Source organism: Meles meles, chromosome 14, assembly GCF_922984935.1.
Source record: "Meles meles chromosome 14, mMelMel3.1 paternal haplotype, whole genome shotgun sequence".
NCBI classification, from domain to species: domain Eukaryota; kingdom Metazoa; phylum Chordata; class Mammalia; order Carnivora; family Mustelidae; genus Meles; species Meles meles.
In genome coordinates, this window is record NC_060079.1 from 75,527,152 (window position 1) to 75,552,220 (window position 25,069).

The 25,069-nt window shown below is 40.6% G+C and overlaps 1 protein-coding gene across 2 annotated transcripts in view; it reads left to right on the plus strand.

Annotated features, from left to right (window-relative positions):
- PCCA (propionyl-CoA carboxylase subunit alpha) overlaps positions 1-25,069 on the plus strand; it is a 405,590-nt gene that overhangs the window by 307,538 nt on the left and 72,983 nt on the right. For both annotated transcript variants that reach the window (XM_045978130.1, XM_045978131.1), the window contains 2 exons: positions 3,425-3,523; positions 24,780-24,833. In XM_045978130.1, the coding sequence (XP_045834086.1) occupies positions 3,425-3,523; positions 24,780-24,833 (153 nt within the window). The remainder of the gene's footprint in view (positions 1-3,424; positions 3,524-24,779; positions 24,834-25,069) is intronic.

The following is a 25,069-nucleotide window of genomic DNA, read 5'->3' on the forward strand; positions in this document are numbered from 1 at the left end:
GATTTCTGCCTTTTCCAGAATGTTCTGTAGGTGGAATCATACTCGTGTTCTATATGTCCTTTTGTGTGTCCGTCTTCTTTCACTTAGCATAATGCTTTTGAGATGCGCATTGCTCATTTTTGTTGTGTGGATATACCATATTTGTCCATTATAATTGGTTCATTGGACTTCTGGGTTTTTTCCAGTTTGAGGTGAATGTAAACTTTCTGTGTGTATATTTTCTGCTGTTGTAAACGAGCTTCCGTGAACATTCGTGAGCACTCTGGATTTGTACATATGTCTTCACTTCTCCAGGGTTTTCTAGAGCAGGTCTGCTATTTGGCGTTCCTACCCACGATGTGGAAAGGTTTCAGTTGCTCCACGCGTTTGCCAGCTCTTAGTATCATCACTCCTTTTCATTTTAGCCATTCTAGTGGGGGGTAGTGCTATTTCATTATAATTTTGTTTTTTCCTAATGACCACTCAGTGATGTGCTTGTCACCCATCTCTCTTCCTTGACGAAATGTCTGGTCAAATCTTTCGCTCATTTTTAGAGAAATTCAGTTGGTTTTCTTATTGACTTATAAAGGAGAATTGTTTATAGATTTTAGATTAATTCCTTTACCAGATACGTGTTTTGCAAATATTTTCTCCTACCCTGTGGTTCAACTTCCCATTTTTTTAACAGTGTCTTTCTTTTTTTTTTTATTTGTTTATTTACAGCATAACAGTGTTCAACAGTGTCTTTCTAATCTGTAACTTTGATGAAGTCTAATTCATCTATTTTTTTCTTATAGGATTTATATTTCTTATGTCCTAAGACATCTTTGCCTCTTCTAATTCATGAACATGATATATATATATATATATATATCCATCTGTTTTTTAGGTCTTTAATTTCTCATGAAATAGTGCTGCTGATTTTTTTAAAAAAGCGAAACCCCCCTCATCTGTTTTCATCTGTCACTTGTTTTTAACAGCGTTATGGAGATATAATTCACACGCCTATACTATTTATTCATTTACAGTGTGTAACTCGGCGGCATGCAGTAAATTCCCAGCCGAGCAACCATCACCACAGTCACTTTTAGAACAATTTCATCGTGCCAAGTAGAAATCCTGCACGCCATAGCTGTCACCCTTCAATCCTTCCATCCGTCCCCCCCCCCGCTCCAGCCCAAGGCATCCACTTACCTGTTTTCTCTCTGTATGGATTTTTCTCTTCTGAGCATTTCATTATAAGCGGAACTACGTAATGTGTGGTCTCCTGTGACTAGCTTTTTAGTCAGCATTTTTTCAAGCTTCAGCCATATAAGTAGCATATACCAGCATTTCATTCCTTTTTATTACCAACTGATAGTCAGTTATATGGGTGTGTCGCATTTTATTTCCACGTTCATAAAACTTCTTTTCTTAGGCCGTAGTAAATTGGTTTCTCTTCTACAGGATTTGAGTGAATTCGTTTATTTTTCCTCAATTCCCCCGATAAGCCCTAAAGATGACAATTACAGTTGCATTCTGTCACCCTTGTTGATTTAAAATTAATATCAAATACAGGGGCGCCTGGGTGGCTCAGTGGGTTAAAGCCTCTGCCTTTGGCTCAGGTCATGATCCCAGGGTCCTGGGATCGAACCCTGCATCGGACTCTCTGCTCCGCAGGGAGCCTGCTTCCTCCTCTCTCTCTGCCTACTTGTGATCTTTGTCTGTCAAATAAATAAATAAAAACTTTAAAAAAATTAATATCAAATACAAATTTTAAGTGCTTATCATTAAAAATCTTTCCATACAGCCTTTAAATTTCTTTTTTAAAAAATAAAACTTTTATAATTCTAACCTTTTAAATTTAGAAGCTATGTCAAAGCAAATATTTTTCCCAGTTTTAAAAGGTATTTTTAGCACTTAATATTTATAAAACTCTTATCTATTGGGAGCTTTTTTGGGAAATCTTTCATTACATAAGGAGATACTTAATTTGCTAAATAGATAATTTTAAAATGTATATTTTGATGCTTCTCAAATCTTTATCATCTAGTGTTTTAATAGTAAATAATTTATCAGATAGTGTGATCATCCGACCTTATTTTTAAAACTCATTTAAGGATGGTGGAACCATTAGGGACAGGAGAAGGGAGAAAATATTTAGGACCTACGTGACAGAAATATCGGTCGACCTTTTATATGCTAACTTCTTTAATCTTACAGCACCCTTCGCATGGCTATTTTCACTCTATTTTAGTTTGGTAGCTAAGGTTCAGAGAGGGGAGATGCTCCAGTTTAGTAAGCAGCTCTGAGTGAAACAGCAATGTTAGGTGAGACCCAGGCCGTTCCTTCCTCCTCTTTACTGAGCTGTGCCCCGTGGACACAGAGGCTGCTGATCCCGGAAGCACAAGCGAGTGCATTGCGTCTGTCCCACTGGTATTTTGTGACGTAGCCAGCAGCACATCTTCGCTTCTAGACTGTACGGCCGCACCATTGCCGGACCTCTATGTAGGTGAAGTCCATTAGAGGTCGGTGGGCACACTTGTTCTTCTCAATGGTAACATCTGTGTGCCTCTTAGTAAGTATTAAGAGAGAGTAAAGGAATCGTTAGGGATCATGTGTCTGGACTTTGCTGCTGCTTTATTTTGAACGTCGGGCAAACTCACATGTCCCTTTGTTGGGTTTTTACCAGAGAGTTAAAATGATACTGAGATTTTCTCTTCGTTCTCATATGTAAGAGTTGGGGAATCAGTGAGTGAAAAGGAAGCAGTAACTAACAATACTTTTTAATTTTAATTTAGCTTTGCTTTTTTTTCTTTCAGTTACTTTTATATTATTTATTTGGAAATTAGAATTCTTCTCTTAACAGTATCTGTTTTAAAAGACTATGGGGTTTTTTTTTGGCATTGTCATAAATTGATGGAATTACTCATTCGTGAGCAACAAAAATGTGACAGAACTTTTGCAAAGTTCAAATGGACTTTTAATATTCAACACCAAAGAATTTTGCCTAATTAAAGCTTCTGTTTAATGAAGATAACAATGTATAGTCCTTCATTAAAATGAACACAGAAAAAGTTCTTTCTTGGTCCTTGGAGAGGATATTATATGCAAGCCCTGATGTGTGGGTTGCAAAATGTCACTGGAATTTATATGCATTACTTGTCTAATTGCAGTAAATGTAGCATGTCCAGATAGGTTTAGAGTTAGAAGGCTGTTTGTTACTCACTGGAAAGCGCTTGAAACCTCAGTACCCAGAGGCAGCTGTGCCCAGGTCCTTCCCCTCTCCCCAGAGATGGCTAAGGAGACTCCTGTTGGACCCTGTCTTTCATGGCGGGAGCAGTAAACATGACAGGTTGTTTGGGAGCCATCTGCTGAGAATGGCTGCTGTTTGTATGCGGCAGTGAACTTGAGATCAGTTTTCTGTCTTTCTTCCTGGTAACAGTCTTATTTGGTGTCACAACAGGTGGAAGTTGATGGGTCGAAACTAAATGTGACCGGCACGTGGAACCTGGCTTCACCCTTATTGTCTGTCAGCGTCGATGGCACCCAGAGGACGATACAGGTAAACGTTCTGACGGTTTACTTCGAGGGGTCCTGCAAGTCCAGAATCCTTACCAGCAGCTGCCTTTAAGGTTAATTCTGACAGTTACAGTAGGGGAAGCTGCATATTATGCATCTCCTACATGTATGGCGGCAAACATTTTTTCTTTCTTTGGAGGATCTTGAGGCAGGTCTTCAGAGGAATCGATATTTTCTTTTTCCCGGCAGTCCGGGAAGGCTAGTGAATTATTACTTACTATATACTTTGTCGTAAATGAAGCACCCTGTGCGCTTTTCCAAAAATATTAGAAGATAGCCATTTTTGTTGCCACTGTGGGTTTTTAGTTACAAAATATGATTTGTTACCTTCCTTTTCATGTGATTGAGATCGTATAGTGCTGGATCAGTCGAAGTGTGAGCTGTGTATCGATTTGCCAGAACGCATTGATGCCTTTTAAAAATTGAGTAATCTCAATTTATTAACCTTTATTTTCCCTCCAAAGTAAGATTTCTTGCATCGAGGAAATGACTTGAAATCCAGAATTGATTGAATGTTCTTTGTCGTCGGTGACCTCCATTTTAAAGGAGCTATGAAAAGAGATTCTGCCAAAGTTTCTTCAGCTGACCTCATAGTTGAATTTTAGAGTACCAGGGAAAACAAAGCAAAACAAAGAAGACTGTGTAACATGTGGTGGTCACATGCAAATAAAAATCACAACCCCCCCCCCCCATAGAATTAAATAATGCTCATTCTTTATGTTGGTTTTTTTTTTAAATAAAAATATTTTTATGTTGCCCTAATTTGATTTTGCACAGAAAATTGATTTTTAGAACCCAGAGACATCAAGAGACTCACAGATAAAGATTTCGGTACATCAGATTCTCATATATACCTCTATTAGAGAGGGAGATATTCCAGACATCTCCAGAAAATATTTGATGACTAAACTAATTTCCAAGCCAGGCTTAATTGGCATATTATCTTTATGGATCTAAGAAATATGGAATTCTCAGGAACGAGCTGTATATTTTGACTTCAGTTTTGTAAATTGCCCCAGTATATTTTTTCTCTCTCATATTTTCTTTCATATTCTAAGGATGAGGTCGAACACTTTGAGACCCTTGGAAAAAATATCATTACATAATTTCACATTATGTAGATCCATTTATTTTTGTCTTCAAAAAACCTGGGTTTGTCACACTAGTTTATGTTCAGTCGAATGTGCTCTGCACTGAACATTCTGTGGCCAGACATGCGTGTTCCAGTCAGGGGACACAATACGATCTCCTAACAGTGAGCAGAGAGCGAGGAAGTCCTGCTGTCCAGATTGGTGTTTCATGATATTTTCAGTTTCCTTCTCAGTGACTGCGGGTAGGTAAGTTGATGGCACTTTTATACAGAGAGTTAGTTCTAGCTGTGTTAATACTGGATATGTACTTAGAATAATTCCCAGAAATATTTTCCCTGTCATTGGGAGAGTGTTCAGTAAATCCCTTTTCATTCTTTCTAAGTTCTTTGCTTTTAAAAAAGGCATTAATCTGAACTCAGTGACCCCTCAAAGCAGGACCCCCCCCCTTTGGAAAAGTCATTGCTTCCAGTTAAGTACTATTTCATTGGAAGGAAATAAACTCAGAAAGGTATCAATGGTATACTGGATAAAAACCAGACAAACTCATTTACCTTAAAAAAAAAAAAAGGCGGGCGCCTGGGTGGCTCAGTGGGTTAAGCCGCTGCCTTCGGCTCAGGTCATGATCTCAGGGTCCTGGGATCGAGTCCCGCATCGGGCTCTCTGCTCAGCAGGGGGCCTGCTTCCCTCTCTCTCTCTCTGCCTGCCTCTCTATCTACTTGTGATCTCTCTCTGTCAAATAAATAAAATAAAAAATCTTTAAAAAAAAAAAAAGGCGAGGAAACGTTCTGAGGAAAGTTCTTCCTTCCTAATGTTCACGTGCTGTGAACATCAGCATTTATTCACTTGTTAGGAACATTAGCTGACTTTTTTGATCTCCAAAACATAATGTGGTCCCCATGAAATTAATAAGATAATGAGAATAAATACTACACAGTACTTACTGCGTATCGGGTGCGGTTCTGAGCACAGTGCAGTTATATTCGTTTCATCTTCACCGCAGCGGTATGAAGTAGGTACTATTATTGGCACTTCTGTAAATGAGGCCCTTGAGGCTCAGAGAAGTAAGTGACTTGCTCAAGGTCACATGGCTGGTAGCTGGTAGAGCCGGGATTTAAGTCCGAGCAGACTTGCTGTGGGACCGACACCGCTAAGTGTCCCGCTCTGCTGAGGCAGTCTAAGCAACTGTTCTGTGATTACTTCCTAGGAGGAAGCTGGGCAGAAATTCGAACCTTGGCAGGGTGACCCCAGAGTGTGTGCTTCTAACCACTGTGCTATATAGTATTTCTTGGTTTTCTCCATCAGAGTTCTTCAAATAATAATTTGCCTTGCATTCATGGTTTAAACCAGTGATGCCCAAACTTTGGTGTGCTTCAGAATTACCCAGAAGGCTTGATAAAGTTCAGGTGGCAGGACCTACCCCCGGAATTTGCTCCAGTTCAGTTGGTCTGGCTCGGTGTGCATTTCTAGTAAGTTCCCCGGTAATGCTCCTGCTGCTGGGTCAGAGCAAGCCGTCTGAGAACCACTGCTTCCAGCCTTTGCAGTCGGAGAACAAGCTGGGTGTCCTGAGCAAAAGAGTGAAGTCGGTAGGAGCCAAGTCATTTGAAGCCTTGCTGATGACACAGTGTGGCCTCCGCTTTATCCTTGGCCGGTGGATCTGTGGACGAGTGTTCCTGAAGGAAGTGATGGTCTGGAGAGCGTCGGAGTTTAGGAAGAGCTCGGTTCGAGTTGCATCGTGGAGAGAGGATGGAAGGAAAGTGAAATTGGAAGCGGGGAGAGAAGTCAGGGCCTGTTCCAGAAACAGGAGGGGAATCATCTTCTCTCTGAATGTCTTCCGTCCAGACAAGAGCATTTGGGGTGAAGGGATTTGAAAAGACAGGAGAACGAGTGGTGGCTTCGCAGTGTTCTTTGTAGCTTTCTCTTGCGCCTGCTGTGAGCCTGGGCAGATCTTCAGGGTTTGTGCCCGGCTCCCTTTTCTCGGCGCTGACTTCCTGGGCTGAGTTGCCCAAGCCTTGCAGCTCAGTACCTCCAAATAGCTGTGAAAATGCTACTGTGTGTCTCAAAAGAAGAACTACGGGGTGGATATGACCACAAATGTTTTTCAGGTGATTTTATAGTAATAATGGCTGGCTTTTTTCCTCCTGGATTTTTGTGCTTACTTTTAAACTTTTTCTTACTAAATATTTTATGTACACAAACATGTATTAATTTGTATAAAAGCTAAAGAACACAACAAAAACCTGATTATTTACCATCTGGGTTAAACAAGGAAACATTCCCAGTACTGCTGCCTTTCCTCTGTGCTCTTCTTTAATTAAATCCTTCCTCCTGCCCCCTAGAGGTAACTACCATCTCAATTTTTAAATTGCACTTTAAATACATTTTAATGCATCTCTCCCTTCCTCTTCTGTAGGAATGTTACATGTCCATACTGTAAACAGTATGTTGTTAGCTTTTGAGTTTACATCGTTGGTACCTTACTCTCTGTGCCTCTATGAGTTGCTTAGGTTTGTGAGGTTGGTCATTGGAGGCGTGTAGCTTTCTTTATTTCCATGCTATGTGTTATTAAGTCACGTTAATATACCACAATTTATTCTTTCTCTCCTAGGTAGATGCTGTGTTACTTATTTTGTTTTCAGAAGAAACACTGCGTCTATGAATGTTTCTCTGTGTGTTTCTTCTTGAAATAAGAGTTTCTTCAAGGAATATGCAAATAGAACAGCTGGTTGCAGGGACTGTATTCTTAATCCTGCCCAGGAATGCTGAAGGGTTTTTCCTCTGTGGCTGTACCAATGTATGTGTCTACCAACAGTGCTGCTATCAAGAATATGAACAATAGGGGCGCCTGGGTGGCTCAGTGGGTTAAGCCTCTGCCTTCGGCTCAGGTCATGATCTCAGGGTCCTGGGATCGAGCCCCGCATCGGGCTCTCTGCTCGGCAGGGAGCCTGCTTCCCTCTCTCTCTCTGCCTACTTCTGATCTCTGTCTGTCAAATAAATAAAATAAAATCTTAAAAAAAAAAAAGAATATGAATAATAAGAAAACCTAATTGCACACTTACTGTGTCAGGCACTGACTTTTCTGTATAATTCATCTGTATCAAAGTGTTTAATCCTCACACCAATCCAGTGTACTAGTGTTACCCTGCATTTTGCAGTTGGGGAAACTGAGGCCTTAAAAATACTAAATTGCTCACCCAGAGCATTCTGCTAGTAAATAGAAGAGTCAGGATTTGGACCCTGGAACAATTTAACAATCTGGCTTCACATCCTAGGTAACTCTTGGTATCCAGACTACTTAAGTTTTTCCTGACTGGTGGGTTTAAGTGGTATCTCTTTGTGATTTAACATATATTGTTTAGTAATGACAATGAGCATTTAAAAGATATATTTATTGACACTCCTGTTTTCTCTTCTGCAAACTGCTTGTTCATGGCTTTTGTCCATTTTTTTTATTGCAGTATTTCTTTTTCTTATTGATTCATAAAAGTTCATATTTTTGTGAATCCTGATCCTCTGTTAGTGTCTCGTGTAGTAAATCTATGTTTAATATTTTAGGAACCATTATACTGTGTTCCACAGTGGCTGCACCATTTTATAGTCCTACCAGCGTTGTGCAAGGATTCCAATTTCTGCACATACTCACCAATGCTTGTTTTTTTGTTTTTTTTTTTCCTGGTGGTTTTGTTCTAATTAAACAATACTAATGGGTGTGAAGTGGTACCTTATTGTAGAACAAGATTCATTTAGTTATTGAGAAAACATCCTGAGTACTTCCTAATAATTGGCCTTCCTTTATCTTTTTTTTTTTTTTTTCTTAACCAGGTAACTACTTTACTGCACAAATGGAACTTTTCTAGTGCAAGTAGAAGAAACTTTTATTTATTTATTTATTTACAACTCTTCTTTTAAACCCATTTTCTCAGCTTATTCTTTCCTCCCCTGCATAAAATCATAAACAGTTCTGTCATATAATTGCTACAAGGGAGTATGCAATCAGTTTTCTACTTGGGGGAAGGTATGTTTATTTTTTTATTTTTTATTTATTTGAGAGAGACTGAGAGAGATAGAGTGCACCGGGGGAAAGGGAGAGGGAGAAAGAGACTCCCTGCAGAGCAGAGAGCCTGATATGGGGTTCCATCCCAGGATCGCGAGTTCGTGACCTACCCAAAGGCAGATGCTTGATGGACTGAGCCACCCAGGCACCCCAGGAGGGAGTGTGTTTGAAAATCTAGTTCATTGTAATGTCAAAACTGATATAACCTCTCTTCCTGTTCTTAGTTCCTCCTCAAGACAGAAATTTTTTGGAAAAGATGAGAGTATTGTTGCTTTCTTCTCTCTTGCTTTATATCCTCTCCCACTTCTTATTTGCCATCTGGGCTCTCTCCAAAGTTGCAGTTTGGGGTAAGGAGGGGAGGAACATGGTAGGAAGAACTTGAATGACCTGGGCTAATGCAACCTGTCCCTCATTATTCTGGGGGCATGGCAAACATCTAAAGTTGGCTGGTGTCTTCAAGGATGGTTTTTGTGGCTTTGGGAGAATTTCTCACCTGTAGAACCCGTAAAGCCTGCTCTGTCTTTTCCAGTTGACTTTGTCCCCCTGATGCTCATCCCTCCAGATTTTCCTGTGAGCAGGGTCTCTCATAATGACCCGGGCTGGGCCTCTTCTGCACAGTCCACATTGGGACACAAGAAATCATCATCAGTGCATGTCTCCTCATACTCTTCTCTATTTTGCCACCAAAACAACTTAACAATTGTTTATGTAGATGTCCCTCAAAGTCCAGGAGATGCATGGAAAACCAAGTGATCCTCTTAAAATGCCTTTCACTTAAAAGTGTTCAACCTTGAGTTCTTAGCTTAGCAATTCAGCCTCCACGGATTAATTTTTAATTTCTTTCATATTCTTTTGAGGTGGGAGATGGGCAGTTGTTGGTTGTGTAGTTCTTAGCATGTTCTACTAGGCAGCTAGTCCAGCTTCTTACTTAAGAAAATGTGAATACTTAGCACCTGTTTAGTTTTATTACTGAATCCCCGTGGCTACATGAAAAGTAGCAGTTAGCGTCTTTATCTGACGAGATGATAAAATAGTTGGGTAGAAAGCAAACCTTTGCTTTAGGAATTGGCTCCCTATTCATCCAATCAAATTCAGTTGTAGCACATTATTTACTTTCCTGGTTTTTACTGGTAAACCTCATGAGCTTAATATTATCCATTTCTTTCTTTCTTTCTTTCTTTTTTTTTTTTTTTAAGGTTATGTTTATTTATTTGCCAGAGAAACACTCAGAGAGGGAACACAAGCAGGGGAACAGGGAGAGGGAGAAACAGGCTTCTGCTGAGCAAAGAATCTGACCCAGGGCTGGATCCCAGGACACTGGGATCATAACCTGAGCCAAAGGCAGACGCTTAACGACTGAGCCACCCAGGTGCCCCTATCCATTAATTTCTTTAAAAAATAAACTGTAATTTGGTGTGTGCCATCATTTGGATAATGAATGTCATAGGTTACTAACTTCCTTTAATTGATTGAAGTTTTCAGTTTTGATTTACCCTTTAGTTAGCACTGCCCTGCTGAATTCTTGGCACATGGAAAGGCTCAGCAACCCAACAAATGGGTGAGTGGATGAGTGCATGGATAGTCATCTTGCATTTTGTAATTTCCAAAATAAATCTGCCTTGGGCGCCTGGGTGGCTTCATCGGTTGAACATCCGACTCTTGGTTTCAGCTCAGATGGTGACCCAGGGTTGTGGGATTGAGCCCTGTATCAGGCTCCACTCAGTGTGGAGTCGGCTTCTGCTCCCCACCCCCCGCCATGTGCTCTCTCACTCGCTGTCTCTCAAATAAATGTATAAATAAGATCTCCAACAACAAAACAAACCTGCCTCTTCTGTACTTTCAAGAGTTAGATTTTATTTCTCTAAGACTGCATTGAATTAGACTTTGTTCATATGACAGCCTTCTTAGCTGTCTTACCAATTCTCTTTAATTCCCAACTTTCTGATAGTTGCAGAATCTGTTCTCTATTAGAGAACATGGCAGCTTGGTCTCTCTGGATACAGAACCACCATAGTTCTTGGGAGAGCAAAGACCGACTCCCAAAAGTGTTGTGCTCACCAAGCACATTTCTTTCCAGTCAAGGAAATACCTTACTTTCCTACTCTGTTTAAGGCCAATAGTACCACCTATTGATGGGTATAGAAAAAGGTTCAGTTCAGACTGTTCCTGATTTCCTTTCTCTCAGAGGTTTGCGCGCCCATTGCTTGAGCTCTCTCTTCCCCAGCGTCACTAATAACTCATCGTTCAGCTAAGTCTACCGCACAACCTCAACTTACCACATGGCTGCTTTAAGTCTTTTTCTTTTCTGACGTCTAGAAAGTCATATTCGTGGACAAAAATTCTAATCATTGTTAATAACTTTAAGTGTAGAGCTAGTGATACGTGTATCTGAAAGGAGAACCCTGTATTTTGAAATGAAGTGATTTATACTGAAGAATGAGCACATAAACATCAAAAACTCTTGAAGATACTTCTAGGTCCTCCAGAATTTTTATAAGCTTTTAATCTATTTCTTCATATAATAATTAAACCAAGTTTTCCTCAGATATTCAAGGAAAATAAAATGAGAGTATTTCATATTTCTTTTTTTTTCCCCCGTTGGGTATATACCAGTATTTTTCTATTATTTCCATTGCAAATGGAGAGTCCATCAGTAATGATGTTTATAAAATAGGTCTTAGGGGTATAATCTGAAAACCTACAATCATTTCTCATTTCTGTTGTGGGAAGGTATAATCTCATTTTCAAATTACCAGTTTAAAAAGTTACAGAATGGAGCAGCATTGTCCAGTAGAAATCTAATGAACCATATATACGCAATTGTAAGTTTCTTAGTAGCCACCCTAAGAAAGTAAAAACAAGTGAGATTAATTTCACCAATCCATTTTAACTCAGTATATTCAAAATGTTAGCATTTCAAGATGAAATAATACAAAAAATTATTAACGTGATACCAGAAACAACACATATGCCTGGCGTGCATATATACCCATAACAGCTTAGAAGCAACAGAACTATGAATGTGAAATGCAGTCATACCAGAACAAGGAAATTTTGTGTAAAGAAAATTATATTCCACAGCGTCTATGCTTTAATTACATAATATTTTTTAAAAGATTTTATTTATTTGAGAGAGACAGAGCATGAGCGGGGGAGGGTCAGAGGGAGAAGCAGACTCTGCCCAGCAGGGAGCCCAGTGCCCGACTCCACCCTGATCCCCAGAAGCCAGGACCAGGACCTGAGCCAAAGACTGTCACTTAACCAACTGAGCCACCCAAGCGCCCTAAATTAATTAATATTAAATAAAATGGAAAATTGAATTTCTCAGTCACAGTAGTCTCATTCTGAGTCCTCAGTAGACACAGGTGGCTAGCAGTTCGCTTACAAAAGAAACTGTCATAAATAAGAGAGTGCTCCTCGAAGAAAAACGTACTGGGTTTTTTTTGTGCTCCCCTTTGTGTCAACCGCAGTTTTGGCTTTTATCATTTAAAATTAGGAGTAGATGAATTAAATTCATTTTTAAGCAGAAGATGAATTTACCCTCTAGTTGACGAACTTTTCACATTTTATTTTAGAAGTGTAACAAAACTTAGGACTACTTGTAATACGCGGAATGATGTCCTGCCTAGAGCATGTCATGAAGTGTTGGAACAAAAGATTTGCCGTGTTTTGTAGGTGTAGAGCTCGCTGTATTGTCTCCACACACCCTAGCACCTCTGTAGCTTGGAACAGGCTGCTCAAATAGAATTTTTTTATTTTATTTTATTGTAATTTCTGTGACTGTACTCTATTCCTATGCAGCATTCTTTTTGACCTTGAAAGAGGCTCTTCAGTGTTACTCTGAACAACTCAAATAGTTCTTCCACTTCTTATGGTGTAATTTGTCTGCTGGGATTTAATGTGTTGCTTCTTGCCAGCATTTTACATACTAGATTTTCGTTTCGCGTGGTCGCGTTGTTTGAACATTTGCAGGCAGAACTGCCACCTGCTATTGGCCTGTTTCTTTGTGTGGCATGATTTCTTCTATCCACCTGCTCCCAGCAGGTTGTCTGCAGGCCTGAAGAGTAGCTAAATACTTTGGAAAATATCCTGCGACCCTGCTAAGGTTTAACAGTCTCTGCGTTTGTGTGATGTGAAGCCATTCATGGTGTACCTTTGAAGGCTTTTCTTCTTTTTATTTCTCATATTCTTGTTTAAATATTTTCCAGAGAAGATAAATTTATGATAAATAACAGTGCAGAGCTGACTGCAGCACGAGTGCGTGCTGGATGAATAGGTTATTGATACTCAGCTAAGTGGAACTAATTTTCTATGTTAAAGCAGACACATTGGGAATAGTGTCACGGGCATGTCGTGTTCTTTACTGCAGAATGCCAGATTAAATGGATTATTTGTGCACTGATTGCGATGTTAAATAGATGACATAACGTGATAACTTAAAATGCTCAGGGGGCCTGTGTGATATAGAATATTATATATAAGCACATGAATATGGTAGAGCTGTAGTTGCGTTTGCAGGTTGAATAACTGTGATATGTTTGCAAATGCTTGTCTACCCAGAGTCTGAATAGATTTTTAAGTTTTAAACTTTTCTCTTTTTTTTTTTTTTTTTTTTTTTTGAGGAAAATGAATTGCGTCTCGTACCTCTTGAGTAAGAGACATTGAAAAGAAGCTATTTTTCTTGAAGTTTTTTAGATGAAAGCAACGCTCACATCCTCTGGGAAGATACTTTTGTTATAATCCTTATAAATGTGCATCGATGCTAACGTAAATATTTTAATAATATTTTAATTAGAAAATTAAATAAGTGGCTTATGTGTTTGCCTATACTTAGCCAGTATCAAAAAAGAAGTGGCTCTGCAAGCGATCTTCTGTTTTCAGTCCCAAAATAAATGTTTTCCGTGTTTTTCAGCTGTTTCTCCCCATCCTCTTAGATGTAATTAGCTGTTATTTTGTACTGTGTGCATGTGATTACTCTAGAGTTATCCAATGTAATATGAAACCATCTGTTTAGGACGTATAGGATATATAAATATATAACTTTGTACGTGGAGGTGGTATTTTTTTCCAAAGAAGTAGGAAATGAGAGAGTAATTATTAACCATCTCCTTTTCACATTCCTGAAAACATCAATTACAGTTACACATCTTAGAAACAAGCCCACCAGGAGAACAGAAATAACTCCTTTCACTATGCTTCGAAAAATTTAATCACAATTTAACAGCTGGGATGGATTTACAACTATAATTTAAAATATTAATTTTGACACCTCTACCTGCTTTTGTAATGGAGTCCCAGAAGCTTAGCAGTTTTCTTGTCTCTAGTGGCACTGGTTTTATGATTTGGAGCTGCTTTTAAAAATGAACTATAATGGGAAAATGTCATTCTGTGTCTCCCCTTGCTCCTCCCCCCACGTATTTTTTTTCTCCTCTATTATCTGTTTACTAGAAAATGATATTTTAGTAGCTGCCAGAAGGAGAGAATTTTGAATAGTATAAACACCGATTGTGTAAATGTGGAAAAGAATGCAAGCAGCTGCCGCGGAGAGCGATAAGACAAATCCCGTAGTAATTGGCCTTTACCGCACGTTAACGTGCTGGATATCAGCAAGGGGAAAAAGAAAACTATTACTATTTCTTCCTCTTACTGTTCAGTGAGATTACTTTTTAAAGGTGAAATTGCCTCTGATTTCATTATCCCAGAAAGATATTTTTGGAGCATTATTTTGTGAATGTTTTGCTTTTTTTGAGTGAACAGCCTTTGCTAATTTTCTATGAATTTGATTCCCGCAAATCCTGAAGTCGTTTCAGTAATCAAAGTCTTACTTCTTGAATGTTCTTTCTTTGAAGAAAAAAAAAAGGTGTATGTTTTGTAAATGTTGGAGCAGAGTATCAAAATAAGAACAGAAGGGGGCGCCTCCGTGGCTCAGTGGGTTAAAGCCTCTGCCTTCGGCTCAGGTCATGATCTCAGGGTCCTGGGATCGAGCCCCGCATCGGGCTCTCTGCTCCGCAGGGAGCCTGCTTCCTCCTCTCTCTCTGCCTGCCTCTCTGCCTACTTGTGATCTCTCTCTCTGTCAAATAAATAGATAAAATAAAAAAATAAAATAAAATAAAAAAATAAGAACAGAAGGAGTTTTTATCTAGCTCTAAAGTGCCACTTAAACTAGGAATAGGGATAAAAAATCACTTGGAGAAAATATTTGAATAAGGATGGGGTATGTTTCATGAAAATAAAAGTCTTAATTTTGATTTTACTTTACTTTCTGTTACTGGCTTGTCAAATGGTCTGTTCATCTTTGTTTTGGCATGTCTCTGACTCTTTGTAAGCTCTGATACTTTGTTCTTTGTGAATTCTAAAACCTAATTGTCTTCATCACGAACTGTGGGAAAATTGTATATTCCTGGTTTTTGTATAGGGATAAATTCCAGTTTGAATGAAATTTTATTTCTCCATTTTTTATTATATCAGTCCTTATTGCTGAGCTGTGTCAGGTTTAGGCAGTTCTGTTTTTTCCTCTCTCTCTCCCCCTCACTCTCCTATCCACTGCCTCCCCCCACCAACATGTACAACATTTACAATGGGGATGTAGATACCAAACATGTAAACACATGAATAAGGTAATTTGAGTACTAAGAAGGTCGATAAAGGCCATAAGATAGGATACTTCATAGAAAGTACCTAAAGGAAGTAGTTTTAGCGAAGGTGGCTGGAAAGTGTTTCTGAACAGCTTACATTGAGTTGAGACCTAGGAGGAGAAGAGGGCAGCCACGTAAAAATTTAGGGGGTGAAATTCACAATTGCAGGAATGGCAAGTGCAAAGGCTCTGAGACGGGCACAAGCTTGGTTTGTGCAGAGGCCCAAAGGGCCAACCTCTTGAGTATAGCTTAAGGGGAGTAGAAGAAGATAGACAGGGACTAGATTGTATTAGGGTCTTGGTAGGCCAAAAAGTTTGGGTTTTATTCAATTCCTACTGTGAACCTTTTGAAGGGTTTGAGTAGAAGAATGATGCGATGTGATTTTAAAATCACTGCTGTGAAGAGGATAGGCCATAGGGGACCAGTGGTGGGATTAAGCGGACGTTTGTTTGATCCCTGTAGCTGGCCAGGTGAAAGCCGCTGCAGGTCGAGACCAGGAGTTGGCCAAATCCAGCCCATGGCCTGTTTCTGTACGGCTCCCAAGTTGAGTGGTTATTACATTTTTAAATGGTTGGAAAAAATTTACAAGAAGAATAGTGATTCATGACACATGGAAAGTATGTGCCATTTAGATTCCAGTGGCCGTAGATACAGTTTTACTGGAATAGAGCCTCATTCATTTGTTTGTTATTCGCTATGACTGCTTCTGGAATTTGTAAGTAGAACCCGAATACCCTGGTTTTTCCCTATCACACAGCAATTCAGAGGCTTAGCAGTGGTAAAGTTTGTTGTGATGTTTTTGAGCTCAGAACCAAGATTTAAATTTTTCCGAACAAGAAGAACCACCCTGAGCCGCTGTTATCAAACATCGAATGGCTTTGAAAATTAGCTCGTGCTGCAGATTTGGTGTTTGTTAATGAACTCAACCTAAAATTGCAAGACAAAACAGTACTTACGTACAAAATTTATACTGTGGTAATACCATTTTGACAAGTAATGTTTGAATTACAGCTAATGTCAAGCTGCTTTTTACACTTCCCAGGTTGTCAGAAGATTAAAACAAGAAGTGAACTGCAGTTTCAGCAGCGTTTTTCAAACTTCAGTACAAGAGCAAAGGAAATATCCCTATTTAACATCCATCTCATTGGGCAGGCAAGGTCTTCCACCTAGCCTAGAATGGGAAGTGACCCACCTGCAGTGTACAGTGAGCCTGAAGGCACTTGTCAGGAGAGGAATCATAACAGAATCCTGTAAATGCCCTCCAAGCAATGAGTGTGCTTAAGGAAAGCCCTGTGCCTGTGGCTTCTTGTCCGAATTTAGCAGAACCTGTCTGTGGGGAGAACGTATTGTCAAAGGTGTAACAGTGGGGCCCCTGGGTGGCTCCATTGGTTAAGCCTCTGCCTTTGGCTCAGGTCATGATCCCGGGTCCTGGGATGGAGCCCCAATTCAGGCTCCCAGCTCGACAGGCTCCCAGCTTCTTCCTCTCCCTCTGTCGCTCCCCCTTGCTTGTGGTCATACACATGCTCTCTTTCTCAAATAAATAAAATCTTCAAAAACAATAAGGTGAAAGAGGTAAAATTGCATCGCAGATCAGCATTAACAGATGCACATTTGCTTGCCATTGATTTTGATGACAGAGAACACTAACTTTGAGCCCCAGTTAAATAGAATTTTATCCCTAAATAAGGATTCCATTTTCCTTATTAGTGTTACCAAAAAATTGTGCTTAGGTATTACTGTATTTTGAATGTTGTCCAAAAAATTGTGAAAATCTGTTTTCTTTCTTGTTCTGTAACTAACTACCTCATATCCTCAATTTGCCTCAGAAAGCCTAAAACATTGACCTCATGGCTCTTTACAGAAAGAGTTCATCAAGCCTTGGCTTAGACTAAGGTGGTAGCAGGTGAGATGGTAGGAAGTGAGCTACTTCGGCATTTATTTGGGTGGGAAGGCAGAAAGGATGGACAGATTAGATCCCAGGTATGAATGAAGACTAGGCAGCTGGGTGACGGATGGTCGTGATTACGAAGATGGGAGGTAGCGGAGGATTGGGGTTGGGGAGGCAAATCAGTAGTTCTGTTTGGACTTCGTAAGTTTAATATGGACATTAGAAACCCATGTGTCGAGGTCCAGCTAACAGTCATCTCTGTGAGTCTTGAACTCATAGAGCAAATGGGAATTGCAAGCATATATCCCATAGTCATAAGCCTGTAGATTTCTCTCAAAGCATGGATCTGCCACATATAAAAAGAACTTACACCATACATAAAGATGTACTTAAATGGATTAAAGACCTAAATGTTATACCTAAAACCATAAAACTTCTAGAGGAAAGTGGAGGCGAGAAGCTTCATGACACAGGAGTTGGGAATGATTCCTTAGATACAACACCAAAGTCATAGGCAACAAAGGAAACAGACAAATGGGACTACATCAGACTTCAAGATGTCTGTGCATCAGAGGTCACGAACAACAGAGTGAATGGGAGAAAAAATGTGCAAATCCTGTATCTGTTCAGGGGTTAATATCCAGAATGTATAAAGAACTACAACTTAACAAGAAGACGAACACTATCTACCTACCTATCTATCTATTTATAACGATTTATTTATTTAGGGACGCCTGGGTGGCCCAGATGGTTGAGGATCTGCTTTTGGCTCAGGTCATGATCCTGGGGTCCTGAAATAGAGCCCTGCATTGGGCTCCCTGCTTAGTGAGGAGTGTGCTTCTCTCTCTTCCTCTGCCCCTCCCCCACCACTTCTGTGCCTGTGTGCGCCCGTGGGCGCTCTCTCTCAAATGAATAACCCGTGAGTGTGCGTGCGCACGCTCTCTCTCAAATGAATAAATTAAATCTCTTTAAAAATAAGATTTATTTACTTATTTTAGAGAGGGAGTGTGTGAGCAGGGAGAGGGAGGGCCCGAGGGAGAGGGAAAGAGAGAGAATCCCCAGCAGAGTCCCCACTGAGTGAGGAGCCCCGACGTGGGGCTCAGTCCCAGGACCCTGAGATCATGACCCAAGCTGAAATAAGAGTCTGAAAAATCAAGAGTCATAAGCTTAACCGACTGAGTGACGCAGGTGCCCCCCAAATTAACCTGATTTGAAATTGAACAAAGGACTTAAATGGTCTTTTCTCCAATGGTGATATACAGACAGGCAATAAACATACCGAAATTTGCTCAACATTACTCATCATCATAGAAGTGTAAATCAAAATGACAATGAGGTAACATTCCACATCCTTTAGGATGGCTACTACTTCCCCCCTGCCAAAAAAAAAAAAAAAACCCAGAAAATAACAAGTTGGTGAGAACATGGAGAGAGTGGAATCCTTGTGCAGTGTTGGTAGCATTGTAAAATGGTACAACTTGTATGGAAAATAGTATGAGGGCTCCTCAGAAAATTTAAAATTAGTACTTCGTGGTCCCGCAGTCTCACTTCTAGATCTATATTGGAGAGAATTGAAAGCAGGTCTTAAAGAGTTATTTGAACACCCCAGTTGATTGCAACATTATTTAGAATAGCTAGGAGGTTAAAGCAAATAAAATGTCCATCGCCGATTAATGGATAAGCAAAATAGAGTATCTACATACACTGGGATACTACTCAACCATAAAAGAGAAAGAAATCCTGTCACATGGTTAAACCATGAGGACATGCTTGCTGAGCGCAGACAACAAACGACAAATACTATATGTGTCTGCTTGTATGAGGCACCTAAAGCAGTCAGATTCCTTGAAACAGAAGGTGGAGTGGTGGTTAGCAGGGTCTGTTGGGAGGGACAAAGGGGCAGTTGTTTAGTGGGTCCCAAATTTCAGATTTTCAAAATGAGAAGGCACTGAAGGTCTGCTTCACGACAACATAAATATACCTTTACACACTGAACTATGTACTGATGAATGGTTAAAATGGTAAACCATGTCGTGTTTTTTACCACACCCCCCAAAAATCCATTAGTTGAAAAAATCACAGGAGCCAAGCAATTCTAAAGAAGAAACAAAAAGTTGGAAGAATTATACAGCCTGATTCCAAGAATAATTATGAAACAGCAGCGTCAGGACAGCATGGTATTGGTAGAGAGATAGGTAGAAGAGAATGAAGTACAGAAGTACATCTAGACACAGGTGGTCCGTCGAACTGGCAAAGACGCTAAGGAATTTTAAACTAAATGACTAAAATGAACTCATTGATGAAGAGAGCAGATCAGTGGCTGCCTGGGAGCGTTGACCAAGATTGGACTATGAAAGGGCAGGAAGAACATTGTGGAGGTGGTGGAGATGATCTGCATGTTGATTGTGGAGGTGGTTTCTTAAAATTGTAGAAAGTTATTGAATTCTGTACTTTAAATGGAATGCAGTCTTTTGTACCTAAGTCATGCTTCAGTGTAGTTGATTTATTTTAAGATGGGCATGGGGATTGGGGGAAAGCATGGGGTATGGATGAGATGACACAGGGAAAGAGAAGAGAGCCGAGGACTGGGCTCTCCTGGGGCTCTCCCGCAGGTAGAAATTGAATGAGGAGACGAAGAAGGCTAAGAAAGAACTGCCAGGGAGGTAGGACCAAAACAAGGGGCATGGATGTCCTTGAAGTCAGTGGAAGAATTGTGTTTGGGAAAGAGAATCATTGGCAGTTTATAGCATAACATTGCCGGAGAAGATGAGGACAAAGCCTACTACTGATAGGGAAGTAGAAATCGTAAAGTGGAAATCGTACATGATCTTGATGAGAAGGCCTACAGACAGTGGGGGAAAAACACATGGGAACAGGTTCAAAGGAGAATGGAAAGGGACAATGTAGAGACCATGAAGAGAGACAACTTTTTAAGGAGACTGGCTGTGAAGGGTAAAGGGGACAATAGCTGGAGGGAAATGGCTATGGAATTTTTTTTTTTAATTCTTTGCATTTTACTTGTTGAAGGAATGGGATCGTTTGTCCTGTAAAGTTTTCCACTGTCAGAACTGAGCTGATTGCATCCCAGTGGTGTGGCTTAACATGTCCTGGTCCTTTGTTTTCTATAAATTGATAGGTGTAATCAGATTTGGGTGCCATTATCTTCCGCGAGACCGAGTCTTGTCTCTCCTCTATAAGAGACACTGGTCTGGTCGCCACTCCCTTGATGCTCAAGCTTCGGTCAATAAATTTATCAAGGTTTACAAAACAATGATGTTCCAATATTGTCATTTTTTTGTTCATTTATTACCAAGATTCACTCTTTTAAGAGAAACTCTACCTCAACAACTTCTTAGGTTATCCAGGACTGCAGTTTTCATAGAAAAGATAAACGCTGGACCCTTTCTCTTGACTTTGCAATTTCCAGAGAGTTGGTTCCCTATTATTCTCCAAAAGTGACTAAATGAGGGTGTTTCGTTTTTGTTTCTGGCATCCATTTTGAACTCATGGGATCAAACATACCTGGTCTGCTTCAGTCCATCGCAGCTATAATCCTTATTGACGGTCAGACGTCGCCAGCTCTGGCCAGGGAATTTTTTCAGTCCTTCTAATGTAGCCCCAGTCTTTGATAGCTCCCCTGCTTTCTGGTGTGACAAGATACAGCAGCCTCATTTCTGCCCCAAACCCAGGATCAGCCAGCCATTCTGCTGAGAAACCTTGATTTCTTGGAAGTGGGAAGTGGTATTTGTAGACAGCATTTGGGGTACTAGGGATATTTGTTACCCCGGGCCTCTTCAGTGTTTCTGTGGAAGATTCAGAAACTCTGCCTCCGCCGCCGCCATCTTCCCAGAATCCAACAGCCACACTTAAAAGCAGAAAATTTCTCACTCTGAACAGCTGTTAGGATTAAGTGTGTTGCTGCATGATAGAAGTGATTAATTGTGCTGATTCTGTTCTGGTAAATATGGACAGGATTCTGGATCTGTGCCTCAGGCTTCTGAGGAAGGAAGATTTAACTGCTGCTGGGTTGAGTCCTAAGTTTGTAGTAATGGCGATGCTTTCACTGAGTATTTTCCTCACTGCTCTTAAAATACCAGCAGCAGGGAGGTCAGCGGATCATTGGACTGCCTGTCCTCAGTCTGCGTCGTTCTACGGCACTTTCCCTAATTTCTTGACAGCCACACCTTGAACTCTCCCAGCAAAACTTCCACGAGATGGTCGAAGATTGAGAGATATGTAGGTCACTCTGGTCTTTCATAGTATGGAAAAATTTCAGAATTCCTGAAGATAGATTTTTTTGTTTTCATTTCTGTGGCCCTGACTTGCATGCTGTTGGGATTAAGGAGGAAGCGGAAGAAATGGTCCTTGCCCTTAAAAGAGCTCACCCCCTAAGTGCTGATCCGGTCTGAGGTTGTGGTGATACTGCATCGTGCACAGCAGAGCTGTCCCCACCCTGCACAACTGCTGGGGTTAGGATTCTTCTTCTCCTGTTGCAGTGTAGGCAAATTCCTTTTATATCGCTGCATCTTTAATTTCCTCATAAGGAAAACGAAATGTAGATTTTGAGATCCATTTGCCCTCCAAATTCTAAGTTTCTGTGAACGAAACAGGCTTAGTTCTGCTTTTGGGGTTCACCCCCCCTCCCCCTAGTGATTGCCACCTGCTGCATTTTCCTTGGTTTCCCAGCCCAGCTCCCCACCCCCCATTCCTCTGTATCCTCAGCCTTACATCAGACCGTCAGTTTTTCTAAAACAACCATGTTACTTCCAGTTTTTAAGTATAAGAGCCCAATTAAGTATGAACTCTATGCAAGATGGGACGTGGCTCTGGAACTCCTTCTCAGTTTTCCTCTCTTGCCCCTTCACTGATTAACCAAACCGATCTCTGGCCATATGAGACGATTCACCACGCCTTAAACTCACCATGCGTTTCCTTCAGCTGAAATTTGCATACACTGGCCCATCTGACCAAAAGTGTTTCATTGATTTCCCTTTTGGAGAATGTCTGCTCATTTTTTAGTACCCAGCTCTACTGTGTATCTGTAAGTCTTCCTTAACCTTTCTGGGCATCTAGCTGGTCTGGCCTCTTATCCATTAATACTTTGTACATTTTGTACTGTGGATTTATCATACTGAGTTATAATTTATTTCTGCACTGTACCACACACACCACGCTGAGTGTGCTGGTCAGACTACCGTTGTGCTGAGTCACCGGGGCAAGACTTGTGGGTGAGGTGACCATCTTCTTCTCTTGGTACATTAATCCACTTTCCTTCTGACTGATCTAACTTCCCTCAGTCAAGGAATCGGGGGCTGAACTGGAATTGTGGAGATTTTCTCTGGGTTCTAGGACTTGAGTGATCTTAAAACTGGGGTTGGTGGGGCGCCTGGGTGGCTCAGTGGGTTAAAGCCTCTGCCTTCGGCTCAGGTCATGATCCCGGGGTCCTGGGATCGAGCCCCACATCAGGCTCTCTGCTCAACAGGGAGCCTGCTTCCTCCTCTCTGCCTGCTTCTCTGCCTGCTTGTGATCTCTGTCTGTCAAATGAATAAATAAAATCTTAAAAAAAAAAAAAAAAACTGGGGTTGGTAAACCTACACTTTTTTAAAAGGAATAAAGTTAGCATATTTCTGTGGTAGTCCATGACAGGAAGCCCTCCCTCCCAGGCTACATCTGGGAACTTAAAAAAAACCCCACAGCTACCCCACAGTAGGGGTAAAAAACCCCACAGTAGGGCAAGCTACTTAGTTAGAACTGCTTAATTTTTTTGTGGAGTCTTTGAAGCCGTTGGACCCTTTCTCAGTAGCCCAGAAAGAAAGAATTTTGAAAAACAGGTGAAGAATGAACAGAGCAGTTTTACGGGTGAGAATTATCTGGGGAAAAATAAAAGTATGATTTACTTCCAGTGAACTATTTAGTTATCTATTTATAGCAAGCTAAAAATCGAGCAAGATACGCATAAGCCATATTGTATTCACTTTTAGCTTTTCCGTTTACAGATACTTGCATAACATAGAGGTTATGTCTGTTTTCAGTAGTCTCTGGATGAAGAAAAATTGTGGTGTCCTCTTGTTATTTTAAACAAATGCGAACTTTTTATGACAGGTTTATTGAGATAGATTCACATACCACACAATTCACCCAAAGTGCCCAAGTCAGTGTTTTTTACTGTATTTCCAGAGTTGTGCAACCATCTCCACAATCAACAACAGAACATTTTCACCAACGTGGAAAGAAACCCCGTACTAATTAGCAGGCATTTCTCATTTCCTCCCAGTCCTTGTCCCTCAGGCAGCTACCCTTCCTTCCTCCCTTCTTCCCTTCCTCCCTTTTCTTTCTTCTCTTTTTCCTCCCTTCTTCCCTCCCTTCCCTTCTAAAAGGAGTTTGATCTGTGCTTTATACCTGGTTTTTCTTCAAGTTTGGTAAAAGCACAACCACTCCCGTGATGTATCACTGCTTCAGCCGATCGATAAGTAAATTATCATTTGATTGAAAACACAGGTTCTTCAGGAAGTCGCTTACTTTTATCCAAGAAGAATATCCAGGAAGAATAATATGGTAAATTAAGAGTTCAGACTTACTGGATAGGACTTGACTTCTGGGCTTCAGAAAGAGGTGGAACCTCTTCCTGAAGGAGTTTTTCTTTATCCCCCTAGACTTACTGGCTTTAACGTGGGCTTGCTTCTCCAGTCTCAGTCAGATGGAATGCCCCACGTAAGGCATGGCGAAGAATCATTTCTTACTGTCTCTGTTACTTAGGTACTAAGGAGTAGACTTATGCTAGATGATTCTTCTAAAGATGTCTCTTACCCAAGCATGAGGTCTTAGATTTTTCTTGAGCAGTCTGAAGAAGCCTTAGGGCATCTTCTCTTTCTTGGATAGCTTTATCTAATGCATCTGTAGACTCTGCTGCCCTTTCTTGGGGCAGACTTGGCATTGGCAATCTCCGATGCTTGGCACCCTGCTCTAGAGTTAGGAGCACGTTTCTTTTTTCAGTGGGACAGCCAGAGTTTATGTGTATCTTCATTACTTTTGTTCCTGCTTGTTGAGAGGTCCGTGAAGCTCTCCCTTACCTTCCCCTCCCCCACCCCACCCTCATTTTCTTAGGGAATCAAGAAATTCCGTCAATCCTTTCCTTGACAAGCAGTATAAAGTAATCTACGCCGATCAAAAGATGTGACATTTTGTGTGTTCTTAGGCAGCCTGTGCCAGCCCAGGAAGTTGTGACGACCGGGAAGTCTCTAGGGCAGCTGCGGGTCTTCTGCATAGAACCGTCAGACTGTGTTAATCTACTTCCTGTCTCTGTGGATTTGCCGTTCTGGACATTTCATGTACAGTGGAGTCCTATAATACGTGGTCCTTTGTGACGGCCTTCTGTTGTCACACGTGTCGGTTCTGCCTTCCTTTTTATGGCCGAACAATATTCTATTGTGTGAATATAACAGATTTCATTTACCCGTGTACCAGTTGATGGACATTTAGATTATTTGGCTATTAGGAATAATGATGCTACGAACATTCATGTACACATTTTTGTGTGGATGTGAATTCATTCTATACTTCTTTTTTTTTTCCAGTGCCTTTCTCGAGAAGCAGGTGGAAACATGAGCATTCAGTTTCTTGGTACAGTGGTAAGTAAGTATGAAAGGATTGTTATTTTGTATATTCACTAAATTTACAGAGGGGGAAAAAGTGTCCCACTAGCTTTAGCCCTTGTATTTGAACTTGTCTTCGTCATGGTTTTATTTTGCTATTGCCAATCACACCAATGAATATGATCAAACAATATGGTACCTTATTGTTTTATTTAGCATTTCTCTGTGTACTGCCTATGTGATTTGAACATTTCTCCATGTATTCATTTGCT